Here is a 20,925-nt window from a genome sequence, read left to right on the forward strand (position 1 = left end):
TCATCCTGATTCTGTTCCTCATATGGGACATTGATTGGCACGGATGAGTTGGGCTGGACTCTGTGACTCTGTTAATCTGTGACAGCATTTAGGAAATGTCCAGGTGAGCATTTCAGTTTCTTAGGTATAGAGGGGTATGGACCAAGTGCTGAGAGATAGAAAGAGTTCAAAATAGAGAGAGTACAGAGAATAATTACTAGAATGTTACCTGGGTTTCATCGCCTAAGTTACAGAGAAAGGTTGAACAAGTTGGGTCTTTATTCTTTGGAGCGTAGAAGGTTGAGGGGAGACTTGATAGAGGTGTTTAAAATTATGAGGGGGGTAGATGGAGTTGACGTGGATAGGCTTTTTCCATTGAGAATGGGGGAGATTCAAACAAGAGCACATGAGTTGAGAGTTAAAGGGCAAAAGTTTAGGGGTAACATGAGGGGGAACTTTACTCAGAGAGTGGTAGCTGTGTGGAAAGAGCTTCCAGCAGAAGTGGTTGAGGCAGGTTTGATGTTGTCATTTAAAGTTAAATTGGATAGCTATATGGAGAAAGGAATGGAGGGTTATGGGCTGAGTGCAGGTCGGTGGGACTAGGTGAGAGTAAGAGTTCGGCACAGACTAGAAGGGCTGAGATAGCCTGTTTCCGTGCTGTAATTGTTATATGGTTATATAGAAAGGATTAATACATATAAGTGCCCACTAGTTGGTGTGAACAAGTTGGGTAAAATGGTTTACTTCTATGTTGTACAATTCTACAACACTATGACAATGCACAATTAGTAGGGAGGTTGTACTAAACCTTTATAAATCCTTATTTATATCCCAGTTGGAGCTCTGGGGCAAATTCTGGCAACCACGAATAAAAGACCCTAAGATATAGATCCAAAATTAGTCCATTTGGTCCGTCAAGTCTGCTACCCCATCCAATAATGGCTGATTTTCTTTCTAATCACATTTTCCTGTTTTCTCCCTATAACCCTTAACCCCTTATCAATCAAGAACCTATCAATCTATGTTTTAAATGCACCCAATGACTTGGCCTCCACAACCCATTGTGGCAACAAATTCCACAGATTCACCACCCTCTGGTTGAAGAAATTCCTCCTCATCTCAGTTTTAAAAAAACATAGCTTTATTCTGAGGGTGTGCACTTAATTCCTAGACTGTCCTTCTGGAAACATCCTCTCTACTTCCACACTACCAAGGCCTTTTAGTATCCAGTATTCTTCTGCAGTCTGCTTCCTCAACACTACCTGTCCCTCCAATCACCCCGAAAACTTAGCCACAAAGTTATCAATTGTGTCTTCCAGATCACTAACATTTAGAGTGGAAAGTTGTAGATCCAATTGACTCCTGTGGAATACCACTAGTTACCAGCAGCCAGCCAGAAAAGGCCCACTTTATTCCCACTCTTTGCCTCTTGCCAGTCTGTTCATGCTAGTATTTTTCCTGAAATACCATGGTCTCTCATCTTGTTTAGCAGCCTCATGCATGGCACCTTATCAAGGGCCTCTGAAAATCCAAGTAAACACCATACACTGACTCTCCTTTGTCTATCCTGCCTTTTACTTTCTCAACAAATTCCAACAGATTAATCAGACAAGAATCCCCTTTAGGGAAACCATGCTAACTTTGACCAATTTTATCATGTGCCTCCAAGTACTCCAATATCTCATTCTTAATGATGGACTCTAATATCTTGTCAAACACTGAAGTCACGCTAACTGGGCTATAATTTCCTGTCATTTGCCTCCCTCCCTTCTTAATGAGTGGAGTGGCTAATATTTACTAAAATGGTACCAGAGATAGAGGTGAGATTTCAGCTGGTAATCTTTTCATTAGATCAGAAAAGTGGAGATTGAAAAGAGGTGTTCAATTTCATGAAAGGGTTTAATGGGGTAATTGTAGGGTAACTATTTTTACTGACAGGTGAGTCTATAATCAGAGAACATGGAATTATGTAGTTCCATAAGACTGAGGAATATATTACTCTAGAGCAGGGGTTCCCAACCTCTTTTATGCCATGGACCACTACCATTAACCAAGAGATCTGTGGACCCCAGATTAGGAACCCCTGCTTTAGAGAATTGTTATGATCTGGAATCTGCCACCTGAATATTTGATTGTGGCTTTCTGAAGACAACAGATCAGAGACTAGAAAAGGAAGAAGTTATGGGCTGTGGAGAAAGAATAGGGATAACTCTGTCAAATAGGTGCCAGAGGCAGCCCGAGTACCTCTGAGCTCACAGTGCAGTCAGCATGGAACATAAGACCATAAGATATAGGAACAAAATTCAGCCAATCAGCCCATTGAGTCTGCTCAGCCATTCCATCATGGCTGGTTTATTATCCTTCTCCGCGCCCATTCTCCTGCCTTCTCCCTGTAACCTTTGACAACCTTACTAATCAAGAACCCATCAACCTTCGCTTTAAATATATCCAATGACTCCACAGTCATTATGACTATGAATTCCACAAATTCACCACCCTCTGGCTAAAGAAGTTTCTCCTCATTTCTATTCTAAAGGGACATCCCTCTATTCTGAGGCTGTGCCCTTGCCCTCTGGTATCTGAAGAAGCTGTGACATGGGAAAGAGCTGACAAGGCAACAGAAGACAAAGACGACAACACACACAAAATGCTGGAGGAACTCAGCAGATCAGGCAGCATCTATGGAAATGAATAAACAGTCGATGTTTCTGGCCGAGACCCCTCCTCAGAACTGGAAAAGGAGGAGGAAGACACCAAAATAAAAAGGTGGGGGGATGGGAAGGTGGATAACTAGAAGGTGAAAGGTAATGCCAGGTGGGTAGGAAAGGTAAGGGGCTGGAGAGGAAGAAATTGGATAGGAGAGGGGAGCGGAGAATAGGAGAAATGGAAGGAGGAGTGGGCCCGAGGGGGTGTAAATAGGCAGGGGTAAGAAAACAAAGATAGCAGGAAAGAGTAAGGATTATAGAGAAAACAGAGTAGCACTGGAACAGCAGGACACAACAAAGGTGCTTGGTTCAGAGAGCAGGCAGGAACTACAAGCGACATGACAGCCACTCGGAGAACACTCAGTGCATTAGGCCGGTCCATCCAGCTGGGAGAGGCAATTTGGTTATTGAGTTTACCTTGTATTCCCATTTTCCACTTTCAGTTCAAGAACTGTCTTCAGGCTTTGACACTTGGTGGGTGTAAACAGGATATTCACGTTGTAGTCGGACAGTGGTGGCAGTTCTCCACTGGATGGTTCAGAGGTAAATTGTGAGGCCTGCAATCAGACGGGTGTGGATCACACTTCCTTCACATCTACTTTTCTGAGTAAACAGTGTCTGTTAGCAAGATGCAACAGACATCATTGATCACCGACAGGTTTCCTTGAAAGTGGCGACACGGGTAGTCAGAGTGGTGAAGGAGGTGTTTGACTCCCATACACACACACACACACACACACAAAATGTTGGAGGAACTTAGCAGATCAGGCAGCATCTATGGAGAGGAATGAACAATGTTTGGTATGCTCACCTTCATTGGTCATGAGTACAGGAGTTGGGGCATCATGATACAGCTGTACGAGACATTGATAAGGTCATACTTGGAGTACAGCGTACAGTTCTGGTCACCCTGCTATGAATGGCATAGAAGTGGAAAGGGTACAAAAAAGATTTATGTAGATGTTATCATCTACATAATGCAGTCAAGTGTGAGGTTTTGCGCTTTGGTAGGACCAACCAGGGTAAGTCTTACATAATGAACAGTAGGGCACAGGGGAGTGTGGTAGAACAAAGGGATCTGGGGCGCCAGGTACATAATTCATTGAAAGTGGCGTCACGGGTAGATAGGGTCATAGAGAGAGCTTTTGGCACATTGGCCTTCATAAATCAATGTATTGAGCACAAAAGAAGGGATGTTATGTTGAAGTTGTATAAGACTTTGGTGAGGCCTAACTTGGAGTATTGTGTGCTGTTTTGGTCACCTATCTACAGGAAAGATGTAAACAAGGTTGAAAGAGTACAGAGAAAACTTACAAGAATGTAGCCGGATCTGGAGGGCACAAGTTATAAGGAAAGATTCAATACGCTAGGACTGTATTATTTAGAGTGTAGAAGATTGAGAAGGGATTTGATAGAGGTATACAAAATTATGAGGAGTATTGATAAGGTAAATTCAAGCAGGCTTGTTCCACTGACGTTGGGAGGGTCTGCAATCAGAGCTCATAGGTTAAGATTGAAAGGGGAAAAGTTTATGAGGAACATGAGGGGAAACTTCTTCACTCAGAGGGTCGTGAGAGTGTGCAATGAGCTGCCAGTACAAGTGGTCCATATAAGCTCAATTTCAACATTTAAGAGAAGGTTGGATAGGTACATGGATGGTAGAGATATGGAGGTCTATGGTCCTGGTGCAAATCATTGGGAATAGGCAGTTTAAATGGTTTCAGCATGGAATGAATGGGCTGAAGGGCCTGCCTCTGTGCTGTACTTCTCTATGACTCCACCAGAGAGTTACAGCAGCTAATCTGTGCTGAAATGTTATACTACCTAGTCCCATTGGCCCACACCTGGACCACAGCCCACCATACCCCTTCCACTCATGTACTTATCCAGGTTTCCCTGTTGAAGTGGTGAGGGTTGATCTTGTAGAAACTTGTAAAATTACCAAGAGCATATAGAAGATGACTAGCCAAAGTCTTTCCCTCAGGATAGGGGAGTCCAAAACTACAGGAACAAGTTGTAAGTGAGAAAGGAAAGATTTAAAATGGGCTGGAGCGGCAAGGTTTTTTTATACATAGCATGGTGAGTGTACGGAACAAGCCGGCAGAAGAAGTGCGAGAGGTGGTTACAAATACATTTAAGAGGCATTGGACAGGTACATGGTTCAGAAAGTTTCAGAGGAATCTGAACCAAACTCAGTGTTATGTGGTGGTTAGTTTGCTTGTCGGTTGAAATCATGCAGGTCATTAATTGCCCCACTTGAATTCTCTTTCCCATTGGTTGCCTTTTGTACCACAGCACCTATGTCTGGATTCAGGCACCTTGGGTACAAAAATAGCACGTGCAGTAGGTTCGGCTCTCTCCGTTTGTTCCCTGGGCGCTTCACACTGAGGTTGTGAACAGTGCTGAAGAATCATTGGGAAAGTTTGCTCCAGACTTACACTCTCAGCTAAGAGTCTCTTTGTTGAATACAGTATTTAGTTTTGTAGTTTGTATAACTTAGGGAGCATTTTTATGTTTGGTTAAATCTTTTACTGTTTGTAAATAACTGATTAATATGCTTGTTCATAATCAGTGTCTTCTGACTCACTCACCAACCCCTGAACCTGCTTCCATAGTACACACAGGTAAATGCAACTAGCTCAGTTAGGCAACTCACCGGCATGGATAAGTATGGCCATAGGGCCTGTTTTTTCATGCTGTATCACCCTGTGACTCTAAGAGTCTATGACATTTTATTTTTGGATACATCAATAGTATTTAACTGCACTGCCATATAATTAGTTATATCCATAGCCTTTATTTTATTATTTAGTAATGGAATGTAGGCTTTGCAGTAAGGCGTCAATACCCACACTTGGCATTCTTCAGGAGGAGGGAATGAGCTGCCCTCTTGTCCCACAGCACTCCTTGCTGCAAAGGTACTTCAAAGCACTCTTACTAAAGGAGTTCTAAGATTTTGGCTCAGTGATGTTTGAGCAGTAGTTCCAAGTCAGAATGATTATAACTTGGAGGAGTAACCATGTTTCTGTTGATGTCTGTGGGAGGTGTTGCAACGCATTTTATAATTTGTAGGAACAGGAATCTAGTCCATGTTGGCCTGTTCTTCTGCATAGTCCCATTTACCTGCAACCGCACCATAGGTCTCCATACCCCTCCCATACATGTGCCTATCCAAACTTCCCTTAAATATTGCACTTGAACCCACATCTGTATCTTCTGCTGGCAGATCATTCCACATTTTCACCATCCTCTGAGTATGTTCCTCAGCCCTTCAAACTTAACTCATAATCTCTAGCTCTGCTCTCACCTAACCTGAGGAGAGAAAGCATGTATGCATTTACCCTATCTATACCCCTCATAATTCTGTATACCTCTATCAAATCTTCTCTCATTCTCCTGCACTCCTGGTAATAAAATACTAACCTACTGCAGACTTAATAATGGAAGGGAGGGGTAACACTACACTGCAGTAAAGTGGTTACATTTCTGTTTGGCTGTACTGCAATTTGTGAGATTAATTACACTCTAGTTTTCTCATCCTACTGTCTGCAGAGAGTTTGTATGCTCTCGTCATGCCCCTGAGGGTTTTCCTGGGTGATCCTTCCTCCCACATCCCAAAGGCACATGGATTGGTACATTAATTGGTCACATGGGTATAACTGGGTGGACCGGGCTTGTTAGACCACAAAGGTCTGTTACAGTGCTGTACCTCTAAATAAAACAAATATTAGGAAATTCCTGAAGTGAAGGGGAAATTTAAATTTCAGATAAAATTCTTGATATTCCAAACCTGCTCCTACCTCTTCACCCCGCTCACTCAGACAAGCAGCACTCTCTTGCAAACACCAGGACGCTGGCAACTGGCACGTGTTCTTGATGTACAGGCTGCGAGTGGCTCTGGTTCCAAACCGTACCAGGCAGAAATCCAGAGATGGAAGGGCTATACAAACCTGTGGGCCCTGAAAAAAAAATGTAACTGAGGTGTGATAAAAACATTCAGACTGGTATGTCAGTTGGCTCCTGTGAATTGCCCCGGATGTGTAGCTGAGTGGCCGAATCTTACAGGGAAGTAGATGTTAATGTGGGGAGAATAGAATTGGTTTGTGTAGGATTAGTGATAGGCAGCTTGGACTTGATGGGCCAAAGGATCTGTTTGCATGCTGCATGACTATGTGACTCAATGAAAAGTCATCTGAAGGCTTCATGATTGTACATTGCTGCTGTTGAATTAGAGTGGATATGGAGAGGATACTTCCTATAGTGGGGAGCGTAGGACCAGAGGACAGATTAGATCCTCAGATTAGAGGGATGTCCATTTAGAGGAGAGATGAGGAGGAATTTCTTTAACCAGAGGATGCTGAACCTGTGGAATTCATTGCCGCAGACAGCTGTGTCATTGGGTATATTTAAAGCAAAGGTTGATAGGTTGTTGATTAGTAATGGTGTCAAAGGCTATGGTGAGAAGGCAGGAGAATGGGGTTGAGAGGATTATTAAATCAGCCATGATGGAATGGTGGAGCAAACTCGATCGGCCAAATAGGCTAATTCTGCTCCTATGTCTTATGGTCTTATTTAATTTTGGTACAGTGAGAAGAGTTCATGCATTTTAACAATGAACTGACAGTGAAATGAAAGTACCTTTTGGTAATTTCCATCCATCAGATACAACCTTGTTATTACACCAGTTTCTGATAGTAATTAGGTATGGGTAATAGATAAGGTTCTGCCAGTGAGGCTCGCAACAGCAAGCAGAACTGAAGGCTACTGGAATGAGGAGATTGCAAGGATGTGAACACATGGATGAGATTTGTTTTGTTAAATTGAAGTGCAGGGAACCATTGATGGTAGACAAATGGAAGCTAAGGTGGCATGAGTTTTAAAGCCCTGGCTCACTGAGTTATCTACATTTCACTGAGTTCCCATGACAAGTTAGTGCTTAGAATCTAATGTCAGTATCCTAGATGTCAAAATTCCAAGTAAATTTATTATCAAAGTATATATGTAGGGTTCTCAGTAATATTAACTGTAATGTTAACTGTTAACTGCTAATTATAAAATGGCTTCTCTGAAGTGTAATAATGAAATGGCTTCTTTGTAATGTTACCTATGAGGTAATATTCTCTGTAGCTGAAATGTTTGGGTTATAGTTATAGATAACGGAGGAACTAACCAATGGAAGCTATGTTATTCTATCTGTATATGTGGGAACCTGGGTCAGTGCACAGGTTTTTTCAGGAGGAGAACCGAAGAGGAAGGATGTGCTGGACGCGCTCTGGTTGACAGAAGACCCCGTTAATTGAGCTCCAATGGTTGGGCATGAAGTGGTTGAACTCTGATAAGTTTGGCACCTTTTACTTTCCTTTTATGTTGTATCTCTCTTAATTACACAGTTTCAGTAAGATTTATAAAGCGTGTTCTGTAAATCATACATTGTGTGCTGTCTGATATTTTATGTGTGAGTTTGTACCAGGGTGCATGACACAGCAACTACGCAAACTAAAACACGGGCAGACGGGGTTTGCCCTAGACAAACACGAGCTGATAGCCCTGAGCATTACACTTGTATGTCACCATATGCTACCCTGAAATTCATCTTCTTGCAGGGACTCACAGTAGATACAAAGAAATACAATAGAATCAGTGAAAAACTACACACAAAGACGTGCAAAAGAAGACCCTAAGACCGTAAGATATAGGAGCAGAATTAGGCCATTTGGTCCACTTGCGTCTGCTCCTCTATTTCATCATGGCTGATCCAATCTTCCTCTCAGCCCCAGTCTCCTGCAATTCTCCTCTCATCCCTTCATGCCCTGACCAATTTAATCAAAACAGACAGTGCAAATACAAAAATAAGTCAATAAGTAATTAATACTAAGAACAACTATTTCACAGCCATAAACACAAGAGCAACACAAACTGCAGGAGGAAGTCAGCAAGTCAGGCAGCATCTATGGAGGGGAATAAACAGTTGATATATTGGATTGAGACCCTTCATTAGGACATGCTGAGTTCTTCTAGCATTTTGAATGTGCATTTCACAACCAATTTCTTTTTTTTCCCCAATGTTGATTGTGAAATAATAGCTGACCAAAACCCAAAAGAAGCCCTGCTTTTGTTCAAAATGAATTAGAGAAAATTCTTAAAGTTTGGATAGATTGGTTTAACTTCAACCCAAATGATGGCAATTCTGCCAATGCAACTTTCCTTTAACAGCACACCAATGTGTGCATGGTGGCACTGTGTTGAAATTAAAACTTGCGGCCAGAATTCTGGATCACTGACACACATTCCAGTAAATATGTTTTACGCATCTTTTAACTGGATCAACTAAACAATAATTAAATTGATTAATCAATGGTAGAGATCTGGGAAACCCGAGGAAAAAGGGATCAGCTGTCCACAGAATTCATGCTTATACATTATACTAACCACAAAGGTTGCCTCCACGTAAAGGGTGACTGGCTCTTCATGGTACCTGATGTGGCACTGAAGATGGTAGGCCATTTTCTCAGGCTTGCCCCCAGTAAGTAACAGCTCCAGGTCACAGTAGCTATTAGCCTCTTTGAAGAATGCAGAAAATTACAGTCAGAATTAGTTTAAAGGTAGTCATCAAACTAGTTAAGGACTAATGAACAATTAACAATTTATAAACAATATGCTTGCAAAGAAGGTTCAGACACAAGAGAACAAAGGCACGTTCGTGGAAACGAATCCAAAACTGGATAATGATACAAGTGGAGACCTTATGAGAGTTGATGCACAGAGAGACCTTGAAGTGCAAGTCCATAGCTCCCTGAAAGAGGCAACGCAGGTGCACAGGGTAGTGAAAAATGGCATTTGGTATGCTTGGCTTTATAGATTTAGGCATTGAGTCAAAGGGTTAAAAGGTCATGCTGCAATTCTACAAAACATTAATTAGATCACGCTTTAATATTGTGTACAGCTCCAGTCACCATGCTACAATGTATGATAATGCATTTTGGTGAAAGGAGCAATAGTGCGGACTCTTATCTAACTGTGGAGAAGGTTCAAACATCAGAGATACAGAGGAACTTAGGAGTCTTCGTGCAAATCTCCCAGAAGGTTAATTTACAGGTCGTGTCTGTGGTAAAGAAGGCAAATGCAATGTTGGCATTTATTTTAAGGGCAACAGAATATAAAAGCAAGGAGATAATGCTGAAGCTTTGGGCCCCATATCTCAGAAAGGATGTGTTATAATTGGAGAGAATCCAGAGGAGGTTCACAAGGTTGATTCTAGGATTGAAGGGGCTAATGTGTGAGGAGAGTTTGGCAGCTTTGGGCCTGTACTCACTCGAATTTAGAAGAATGAAGGGGGAATCTTATTGAAACCTACCGAATGTTGATAGGTCTAGATAGGGTGGAAGTGGAGAGGATATTTCTTATGGTGGGGGTATCCAGAACTAGAGGGAACAGCCTCAAAATTGAGAGGCGACCTTTTAAAACAAAGGTAAGAAGGAATTATTTAAGCCAGAAATAGCAAATCTGTGGAATGCTCTGTGGTGGAGGCCAAGCCCGTGGGTACATTTAGGGCAGAAGTTGATGGTTTCCTCATTGATCAGGGCATCAAAGGATATGACGAAAAACCGGGTGTATGGGGTTGAGTGGGATATTTGATTAGCCATGATGGAATGGCGGAGCAGACTAGATGGGCTGAATGGCCTAATTCTGCTCTTATGTCTTATGGTCTAATACAGAGAATGCTGAAGAGACTCATCAGGATGAAATATTTAAGGGGATCCTGGGGGGGGGGGCTTCTTCACTCGGAGGGTGGTGCAAGAATGAAACAAGCTGTCAAAGGAAGTGGTGAATGCAGGTTCACGCTGACATGAAACCATTGGATTGTATTAAAAACCCAACTCATCCATGATGCTTTCAGTGGAGGAAATCTGACATCTTACCTCTCCCTGGTCTACATGCAGTTCCAGACCCACCAATATGGTTGACTGTTAACTTCCTTCTGAAATGGCTCAGCCTCTCATTGCATTGGGGAGTTATGGATGAGCAAGAAATGTCAGTAATATCCACAGTACATTCATTCAGTGGCCACGTCTACTTCCCATTCCTTTTCTAACATGTAAGTCTATGGCCTTCTCTACTGCTGCGATGAAGCTACACTCGGGCTGGAGGAACTACACCTTATATTCTGTCCTGAAGCCTCTAACCTGATGGCATGAACACCGATTTTTCAAACTTCTGATAATTGCCCCAACCCCTTCACCATTTCCCATTCCTGTTTTGCTCTCTCACCTATTTCCTTACTTGCCTTTGGTGCTCCTCCCCCTTCCCTTTCTTATCTGGCCTTTTACCCTCTCCTATCGGATTCCCTGTTCTCCAACCCTTTCACTCTTTCACCAATCAACTTTTCAGCTCTTTGCTTCACCCCTCCCCCTCTCCAGGTTTCACCGATCACCTTGTACTTTTTCACCCTCCCCCTTACTCTGACTCTTCCTTTCTTTCCATTTCTGATGAAGTGTCTCAACCCAGAACCTCGACCGTTTACTCTTTTCCATAGATGCTGCCTGGTTTGCTGGGTTGGCAAGTTTGCAGACGACATAAAGGTTGGTGGTGTTGTGGATACTGCGGAGCAGCAGTCCTCAACCACTGGGCCGCAAAGCATGTGCTACCGGGCCGTGAGGAAACGATATGAGTCAGCTGCACCTTTCCTCATTCCCTGTCACACACTGTTGAACTTGAACATAGGGTTGCCAACTGTCCCATATTTGCCGGGACATCCGGTATATTGGGCTAAATTGGTTTGTCCCATATGGGACCGTCCTTGTCCCGTATTTCCCCTGCTAAAGTAGAGCATTTCTATGAAACATTTCGTAAGCTGAAATGGCGTAAGGCGAAGAAGCAATTACCATTCATTCACATGGGAAAAATTTTTGAGTGTTCCCAGACCCAAAAAATAACCTACCAAATAACACATAAAACCTAAAATAACAGTAACATATAGTAAAAGCAGGAATGATATGATAAATACACAGCCTATATAAAGTAGAAATAATGTATGTACAGTATAGTCGGGAAGATTAAGCCAAAACCGATTTGTGGAAAAAATCGGCACATATGCGCATGCGCACACAGGTGCCTGCGCAAGGCTTCGTGGTCATGGTAGCCTTTCTCGGGGTAAACACAAGTGTCCCGGGATTTGACTGCTACTTTTGTCCCTTATTTGGGAGTGAGAAAGTTGGCAACTCTAACTGTAAAAGACATGTTGAGGTGAGTTAACCCTACTTGAACACCCCCGCCCCCGGTTGGCCGATCGCAAGAAGATTGGCAATATTAAACCGGTCTGCGGTGCAAAAAAGGTTGGGGACCCCAAGGAGTTCAACCCGGAGAAGTGTGAGGTGGTACACTTTGGAAGGACAAACTCCAAGGCAGAGTACAAAGTAAATGGCAGGATACTTGGTAGTGTGGAGGAGCAGAGGGATCTGGGGGTACATGTCCACAGATCCCTGAAAGTTGCCTCACAGGTAGATAGGGTAGTTAAGAAAGCTTATGGGGTGTTAGCTTTCATAAGTCGAGGGATAGAGTTTAAGAGTCATGGGGTAATGATGCAGCTCTATAAAACTCTGGTTAGGCCACACTTGGAGTACTGTGTCCAGTTCTGGTCGCCTCACTATAGGAAGGATGTGGAAGCATTGGAAAGGTTACAGAGGAGATTTACCAGGATGCTGCCTGGTTTAGAGAGTATGCATTATGATCAGAGATTAAGGGAGCTAGGGCTTTACTCTTTGGAGAGAAGGAGGATGAGAGGAGACATGATAGAGGTATACAAGATATTAAGAGGAATAGATAGAGTGGACAGCCAGCGCCTCTTCCCCAGGGCAACACTGCTCAGTACAAGAGGACATGGCCTTAAGGTAAGGGGTGGAAAGTTCAAGGGGGATATTAGAGGAAGGTTTTTTTCACTCAGAGAGTGGTTGGTGCGTAGAATGCACTGCCTGAGTCAGTGGTGGAGGCAGATACACTAGTGAAGTTTAAGAGATTGCTAGACAGGTATATGGAGGAATTGAAGGTGGGGGGTTATATGGGAGGTAGGGTTTAAGAGTCGGCACAACATTGTGGGCCGAAGGGCCTGTACTGTGCTGTATTATTCTACGTTCTGTTGAGTTCCTTCAGCATTTTGGCCAATTAACTCATGTTTGTGACCTGTACACCTGCTCATTAAAGCAACTACCTAATAAGCCAATCATGTGGCAGCAACTCAATGCATAAAAGCATGCAGACATGGTTAAGAGCTTCAGTTGTTGTTCAGACCAAATATCAGAATGGGGAAAAAATCTGATCTAAGTCACTTTGACCGTGGAATGATTGTTGGTGTCAGACGGGATGGTTTGAGTATCTCAGAAACTGCTGTTCTCTTGTGATTTTCACACACAAGTTTTTAGAGTTTACAGAGAATGGTGCGAGAAACAAAAAGACACCCTATGAGTGGCAGTTCTGTGGATGAATACACCTTGTAATGAGAGAGGTCACAGTGGAATGGCCAGACTGGTTCAAACTGACAGGAAGGCAACAGTAACTCTAATAACCACGCGTTACAACAGTGGTGTGCAGAACCTTGAAGTGGATGGGCGACAGCAGCAGAAGACCATGAACATACACTCAGTGGCCACTTTATTAGGTACAGGAGGTACCTGGCAAACTAGTCACTAAGTGTAAACATGTAAACTTACAAAGAAAGATGGCATGCACACGGCACCAAGGTTAATGTTTCAATTAAAGCAGACCATTTCTGACAGAGCAGGGCAACCTTCAGTACTGCATTGATGTATCAGCCTGGTTTGTTGCTCAAGTCTCTGGAGAACTCTTTTTAGAACTTCTATAAGTCTTCTTTATAGAACTTTAAGACAGTGTAATCACATCCTAGAGTGGAAAGCATAATTGCTAGCATAATACGATTACAGTACCAGCAACCCGGGTTCAATTTCTGCCACTGTTCGAAAGGAGTTTGTATGTTCTCCCGTGACCATGCAGGTTTCCTGAGGTGCTCCTGTTTTATCCCACATTAAAAAGACTTATGAATTAGGGTTAGTGAGTAGAGGACATGTTATGTTGGTGTTCGAAGCGTGGCGACACTTGCGGGCTGCCCCCCCGCACAACCCTAACTGATTTGATGCATACAATGCATTTCATAGAAACATAGAAACATAGAAAATAGGTGCAGGAGTAGGCCATTCGGCCCTTCGAGCCTGCACCGCCATTTATTATGATCATGGCTGATCATCCAACTCAGAACCCCGCCCCAGCCTTCCCTCCATACCCCCTGATCCCCGTAGCCACAAGGGCCATATCTAACTCCCTCTTAAATATAGCCAATGAACTGGCCTCAACTGCTTCCTGTGGCAGAGAATTCCACAGATTCACCACTCTCTGTGTGAAGAAGTTTTTCCTAATCTCAGTCCTAAAAGGCTTCCCCTCTATCCTCAGACTGTGACCCCTCGTTCTGGACTTCCCCAACATCGGGAACAATCTTCCTGCATCTAGCCTGTCCAATCCCTTTAGGATCTCACATCTTTCACTGTGTGTTCTGATGTTCATGTCACAGCCCCAGTGAAGAGTATAATATGACATTACCTACTGTGCCACAAGGCGGTATCACCTCCAAGATGTGAGTATCATGCACACTCTCCCACTCGAAGTAGACGGCTGATTTGCTGTTGTTCCACATCTACAGATAAAGCAACACACACAATAACAAAATGCTTTACTCTTTTGATATCAGTAAGATTGTTACAAGTCCAGGCTTTTAATGACCATGTGGTTGAATTAATGGGTTACCAGTTCCAGTTCTCCAAATGCTGAGACCCAGACTCACAGCCTTCAAGTTGCACAGAAGCAGGCCTTTCAATTCACTATGTCCAAGTTAACTTTTTTGCCCACATTAGGTCTATATTCTTCTATCCTTGTCTATTTGAGTATCTGTCTAAACATCTTTTAAACAGTGATTGTAGCTGACTCCACCACCTCCTCCGGCAATGACTTCCAGTTATCAACCACTAATAATTTAAAAATATATCTCTCAACAAGCCTCTAAAACACCTTTTTTCACCTTAAACATATGCCTTTATGTTTTTGATTCCCCCCCCCCCCCCTACTGTGAACATTGTGGACATGCTATGTTCTGCTAACATGGCACAGTAACATAGTGGTTAACACAACACTTTATAGTGCCAGTTCCCACCGCTGTCTGTAAGGAGTTTGTACGTTCTCCCCATGATTCTGTGGGTTTCCTGCGGGTGCTCCGCTTCCCTCCCACTGTCCAAAGATGTACTGGCTGGTAGGTGAATTGGTTATTGTAGATTGTTCTGGGATTAGGCTAGGGTTAAATCAGGGGCTGCTGGATGTCACGGCTCGAAGGGGCGGTTCCGTGCTGCATTTCAATAAATAAATAGATAAATCATGGATATCCTACAGTGGTGCTAGGAAGTTTGTGAATCCTGTTGAATTTTCTCTTATTCTGCATAAATATGATCTAAAATGTGGTCAGATCTTCACGTAAGCCCTAAAATTAGATAAAAAGAACCCAATTAAATTAATAACACAAAAACATCAGACTTGTTCATTTACTTATTGAAAAAAATGATCCAATGTTGTATTTGTTGGACAAGGTATGTGAACCTCCAGGGTAATGCCTTGTACAAAAGCTATTTGGAGTCAGGTGTTCCAATCAATGAGATGAGACTGGAGGTCCCCTGCTCTATAGAAAAAGACACACGGTCAGGTTACTGACAAAGCCTGCTCTTCTCTAGAAAGATCTATTTATGTGCACCATGTCTTAAACACAACAACTTTCAGAGGAACTTAGAAGAAGAATTGTCGAGATGCATGAAGCTGGAAAAGGCTACAAAAGCATTTCTAAACACCTGAGTGTTCATCAGTGCACAGTCAGAGAAATTGTCTACAAATGGAGGAAACTCAGTACTGTTGCTACTCTCCCCAGGAGTGGGCATCCTGCAAGGATCACACAAAGAGCACAGCGTGCAATGCTGAAGGAAGTGCAAAATAAGCCAAGGATAACAGCAAAAGACCTGCAGAAATCTCTAGAACTTGCTAAAGTCTCTGTTCATGTGTCCACTACAAGAAAAACACTGAACAAGAATGGTGTTCATGGAAGAACACCATAGAGGAAACCACTGCTCTCCAAAAAGAAAGATTGCTGCACATCTCAAGTTTGCAAAAGATCACCTGGATGTTCTACAGTGCCTCTGGGGCAATGTTCTGTGGACAGATGAAACAAAAGTTGAGCTTTTTGGCAGAAATGCACATTGCTATACTTAGAGGAAAAAGGGCTCAGCACATCAACACCAAAACTTCATCCCAACTGTGAAGCATGGTAGAAGGAGCATCATAGTTTGGGGCTGCTTTGCTGCCTCGGAGCCTGGACAGCTTGTAATCATTGAGGGAACAATGAATTCAAAACTGTATCAAGACATTTTACAGGAGAATGTCAGGGTAGCAGCCCATCACCTGAAGCTTAATAGAAGTTGGATATGGCAACAAGACAATGATCTGAAAGACAAGAGTAAATCAACAGAATGGTTTAAAAAGAAGAAAATTTATGTTTTGAAATGGCCAAGTCAAAGTCCTGACCTTAATCCTATAGAAATGTTGTGGAAAGACCTGAAGCAAGCAGTTCACGCTGGAAAGTCCACCAACATCACAGAGTTGAAGCAGTTTTGTAGGGAGGAAAGACCTAAAATTCCTCCAAGCCGTGATAACAGTTACCAGAAACATTGAAGTTACTGCTGTACAAGGGGGTTACACCTGTTACTGAAAGCAGATTCACATACTTTTTCCAACAAATACCCGTAATATTGGATCATTTTTCTCAATAAATAAATGAACAAGTATAATATTCACAAACAAGAGAAAATCTGCAGATGCTGGAAATCTGAGCAACACACACAAAATGCTGGAGGAACTCAGCAGGCCAGGCAGCATCCAGGAAAGGAGTACAGTCAACATTTTAGGCCAAAGCACTTCAGCAGGACCATAATGTTCTTTGTGTTATTTATATATTTGGGTTCTCTTTATCTAGTTTTAGGACCTTCGTGAAGATCTGATCACATTTTAGGTCATAGTTATGCAGAAATAGAGAAAATTTTACACAGTTCACAAACTTTCTAGCACCACTGTATGTTCTGCTGAAGATTATGGGTATGCTATTCTCTACTGAATGTAGTGAGCATGCTGAACATCGTGGGCATTGGTTTCAAAGTACAAAGTTCAAATAAATTTATTATCGAAGTACATATATGTCACCATGTGATTCATTTTCTTGCTGCCATACACAGTAAATCCAAGAATCATAATAGAATCATTGAACCACTACACCCAACAACATGGCCAACCAATGTGTAAAAGACAGCAATATGTGCAAATACAAAAGAAAAAAAGGAAACAATGAATACCGAGAACATGAGATGACGACTCCTTGAAAGTGAGTCCAGAGGTTGTGGGAACAGTTCAGTGATAGTTGAGGGGTAATACCTGTTCCTGAACCTCATGGTGTGAGTCCTGAGATTCTTGCTCCTTCTTCATGTTGTCAGGAGTGGGAAGGGAGCACGAGCTGGGTGGTGGGGGTCCCTGATGATGGATGCTACTTTCCTGCGACAGCGCTCCGTGTATTTGTGTTCAATGGTCGGGAGGGCTTTACCAGTGATGGATTGAGCTGTATCCATTGCTTTTTGTAGGATTTTCTGTGCAAGGGCATTGGTGTTTCAGAATTTGTCAGAGCTTTAGATGTCATGCAGTATCTTTGCAAATTTCTGTTGAACATTGTAGGCTTGGCATGTCCTGCTGAACATTGTGTGCATGCTATGCTCTGCTGAATGTAGTAGCCATGCTACATTCTGCTGAACGGAGTGGGCTTGCTATGTTGGTGCTGGATATTGTGATGACACTTGCAGGCTGCCCCAGTACATCCTACGGTCCTGTTGATTGTCAACGCAAACAACAGATTTCACACCATGAAATAATGTAATTTGATAATTAATGTGATAAACAAATGTGTTACAATTACTTTAAAACAAGCCAAAACCACTGAGAGGCCAAGCCTGTGTGACACACTTCCAAAATGAAGAAGATCCAAAACTGAAAAAGGTTCTTTATTATGAAACCAGCAAAGACAAATGATCTTGTAGTGATAAAAAAAACACTGAAACTAAATTAGCAATATAACATCCAAATTAGCAAAGTAACTAAATTAGCAGTCAAACTAACGTATTTAAGCAAAGTTAGTGATCTAGTTAGTGTTCCAATAACATCCCAATTAGTGTACCTAAGCAGTTGAACTAAATTGGCGATCAACAAAAAAAAATCACTCCAGCTGCCTCTCTCAAATAGACTAAACTAAACTAACAAAGCATGAATACATAACTATACTCATTTGCTTCTACCATGTTCCAACCCACCCGACAGATTGCCATAATAAATGTGCCAGCAAATATAATAGATGGAAAGTAGATACATGGCTCCTACAAAAATAATCTGAATCTGAAAATAGAATTTGAACCTCTACCCTGTCTATATTTTTTATAATTTAATGTACCTCTAACAGGTCACTGCTCAGCCTCCTTCCTGTCAGGGATGGAAAACGTACCCAGCCTACCCAATCTCCAACCACAACCAATTATAATAATCCAGGTAACATTCTGTTAAATCTCCTTTGCATTCTCTCCAACAAAGCTATATCCTTTCTATAGTGTAAAAACCAGAATTGCATCCAATATTCCAAATGAAGTCCAACCAGCATTTTGCAAAGTTGCAAAATGGTGTCCCAACATTTATATTCTACGGTCCAAACTATGATGGCAGGCATACTATTTGACATCTTAACAACTCCATCTATCTCTGTTGCCATTTTCTGGGAACAATGAACTTGGTCTCCTCAAGGTCTCTCTGTTTATCAACCTTCCCTATTACCCTTTAGTACTGAGGTAGAGGAGCCTCAGGACCCATACCACCAGGTTCAGGAACAGCCCCTATTACCCCTCAACCATCATATTCTAGAACCAGTGGGGATAACTTCACTCGCCCCATCACTACACGTTGCGTCATTTTCAAGGCAGTTTATCCACCTTTGGTCCCCACCTGGCACTCAGCTCTCACCTGTGGCTCCCCGTAGCTGTTTGCATGCAACAGCGGCCACACCCCGGGCAACAGCTTCGACAAGCCGGCTAAACCAGGTGAGGGTAGCAGACGGGTCTCAAACCCTCAGTGAGATTGGGAGTTGTCTATCCCAGCATGTGAAGACAGACTCTGGTGGATTGAGCGGACGAGACCAATGGAAGGTCCAACGGTCAAGAAGGCGGTCTCTGCAAGTATCGTGGAATGTGTAGAGCAGGACAAGACACAGAAGACGTTGAATTGAAATGAACAACGTGGATTTTGGGCTACTGATCATGAAAATCACGATGAAGTTTCCCTATCACGCACCATTTTAAAAATAAACTTATGTTTATTATTTCAATTCATAATTCAAGTCAATTAAAATGTTGCCTACAATGTAAGCTGGAAAGTTTCCTATCTTGTCCAGGCATGCTTGGGCATGCTTAGGTGGTGTGGCTGCTGCATGGCAGGACAGATTTTAGTAATAATTATTGGGTTCAGGACTGTAAGGATGGAATTTGCTATCACCAGGCACAAAAATTTCTATGGAGGATTTTGATATTTGAGACAGATGCTTCCCAGAATAACTGAAGCCAAGATTAAGGAAAGCATTTTTGTTGGTCCACAAATCAAACAGGTCATTAATGACAGGCAATTTGAAGAATTTCTAGTGGGACCAGAGAAAATCAAATAAAAGACATTCAAGGAAGTTGTTGAAATTTTTCCCAGCATCTACAGAGCACCAAACTACATGTAGCTGGTTGAAAGCGTGCTTCAAGCATATAAAACCATGAAATGTGACATGTCACTAAAGATTCATTTTCTGCATTCCCATTTAGACTTCTTCCCTGCAAATCTTGGTGCTGTCAGTGACGAGCATGGTGAAAGGTTTCGCCAGGACATCGTGGTCACGGAGGAAAGTTACCAGGGCAACTGGAATCCATCAATGCTGGCAAATTATTGTTGAACACTTAATCGAGAAGCCTCAGACACTGAGTACAAATGAAAATCATTAACAAAATATTTTTAACTTAGTTGAACTATTGCAAAGCATCAGCACCATTATGCAATTAAACACGTTATATTCAATAAAAGTTAATTTGTTGTTTCTCCAAATTCCTATGTGATACAAATAGTCTGAAATTATATTTAGTTCATCTTCAAGCAGTCTATCATAAACAAAAAGAAGTTCTGAGGAAGGGCAACACTTTTGAAAAAATTTGTTGTCTAGTGTTATTTGTCCTAGTGGGTGCAGTCTTTCATTGATTCTATTATATTTCTTGTATTTTCTGAGTATGCCTGCAAGAATATGAATCTCAGGATTGCATATGGTGACATATATGTACTTTGATAATAAATTTACTTTGAACTTTTAATTATCTGTTTAGCATCATCGCTAAAAGGGATAGTCACATTGACTCAGAGCAGGCTCAAGGAGAATGTAGTCTGGTCCTGCTGCTATTACTTATGGTCATGATTTAAAGTTAAAACAATAAAGATTAGTTTTATTTGTTACATGTATATCAAAACATCAAAGCATAGAGTGAAGTGTGTAATTTGCATCGATGACCAGCACAGTCCGAGGATGTGCTGGGGGCAGCCCGCAAGAGCTGCCATGCTTCCGGCACTAACATAGCAAGCCCACAATTTACTAACCCTAATCCTTGGGTTTTTGGAAGGTGGGAGAAAACTGGAGCACCCAGAGAAAACTCACGTAGTAACGGGGAGAACAAACAAACTCCTTCAGACAGTGTTGAAAACTGAACACTAATTGCTGGCACTGTAAAGCGTTACACCTACCGTTTTGTTATCATACATTTTGTTTTAAAATCCCCACCTTCCTGGAGAAAACATCTTCTTCTTATCCATCCTACTCAGATAACTACGATCTCCCCGCTCTACTCTCCCGAACGCAAGAAAACAGCAAGAGTATGTCTCTAGGCAATATTCTGTATGTGGTGGAGACTACACTGACTGGTTGCATCACAGTCTGGTATGAAACACCAATACCCTTGAATGGAAAATCCAACAAAAAGAAGTGGATACAGCCCAGTCCATCACAGGTAAAGCTCCAAGCACATCTACACAGACCGATGTCACA

General features: G+C 42.2%; 1 protein-coding gene across 5 annotated transcripts in view; it reads right to left on the reverse strand.

The window, feature by feature from the left end:
• Positions 1–20,925, reverse strand: part of dlec1 (DLEC1 cilia and flagella associated protein) — a 209,298-nt gene that overhangs the window by 98,659 nt on the left and 89,714 nt on the right. For 4 of the 5 annotated variants that reach the window (XM_072254199.1, XM_072254195.1, XM_072254198.1 and 1 more), the window contains 4 exons: positions 14,289–14,382; positions 9,114–9,244; positions 6,485–6,643; positions 3,102–3,241 (listed from right to left, as the gene is read on the reverse strand). In XM_072254199.1, the coding sequence (XP_072110300.1) occupies positions 3,102–3,241; positions 6,485–6,643; positions 9,114–9,244; positions 14,289–14,382 (524 nt within the window). The remainder of the gene's footprint in view (positions 1–3,101; positions 3,242–6,484; positions 6,644–9,113; positions 9,245–14,288; positions 14,383–20,925) is intronic. The other variant, XM_072254200.1, reaches the window with a different exon arrangement.

Source organism: Mobula birostris, chromosome 3 (assembly GCF_030028105.1).
Source record: "Mobula birostris isolate sMobBir1 chromosome 3, sMobBir1.hap1, whole genome shotgun sequence".
Lineage (NCBI taxonomy): Eukaryota > Metazoa > Chordata > Chondrichthyes > Myliobatiformes > Myliobatidae > Mobula > Mobula birostris.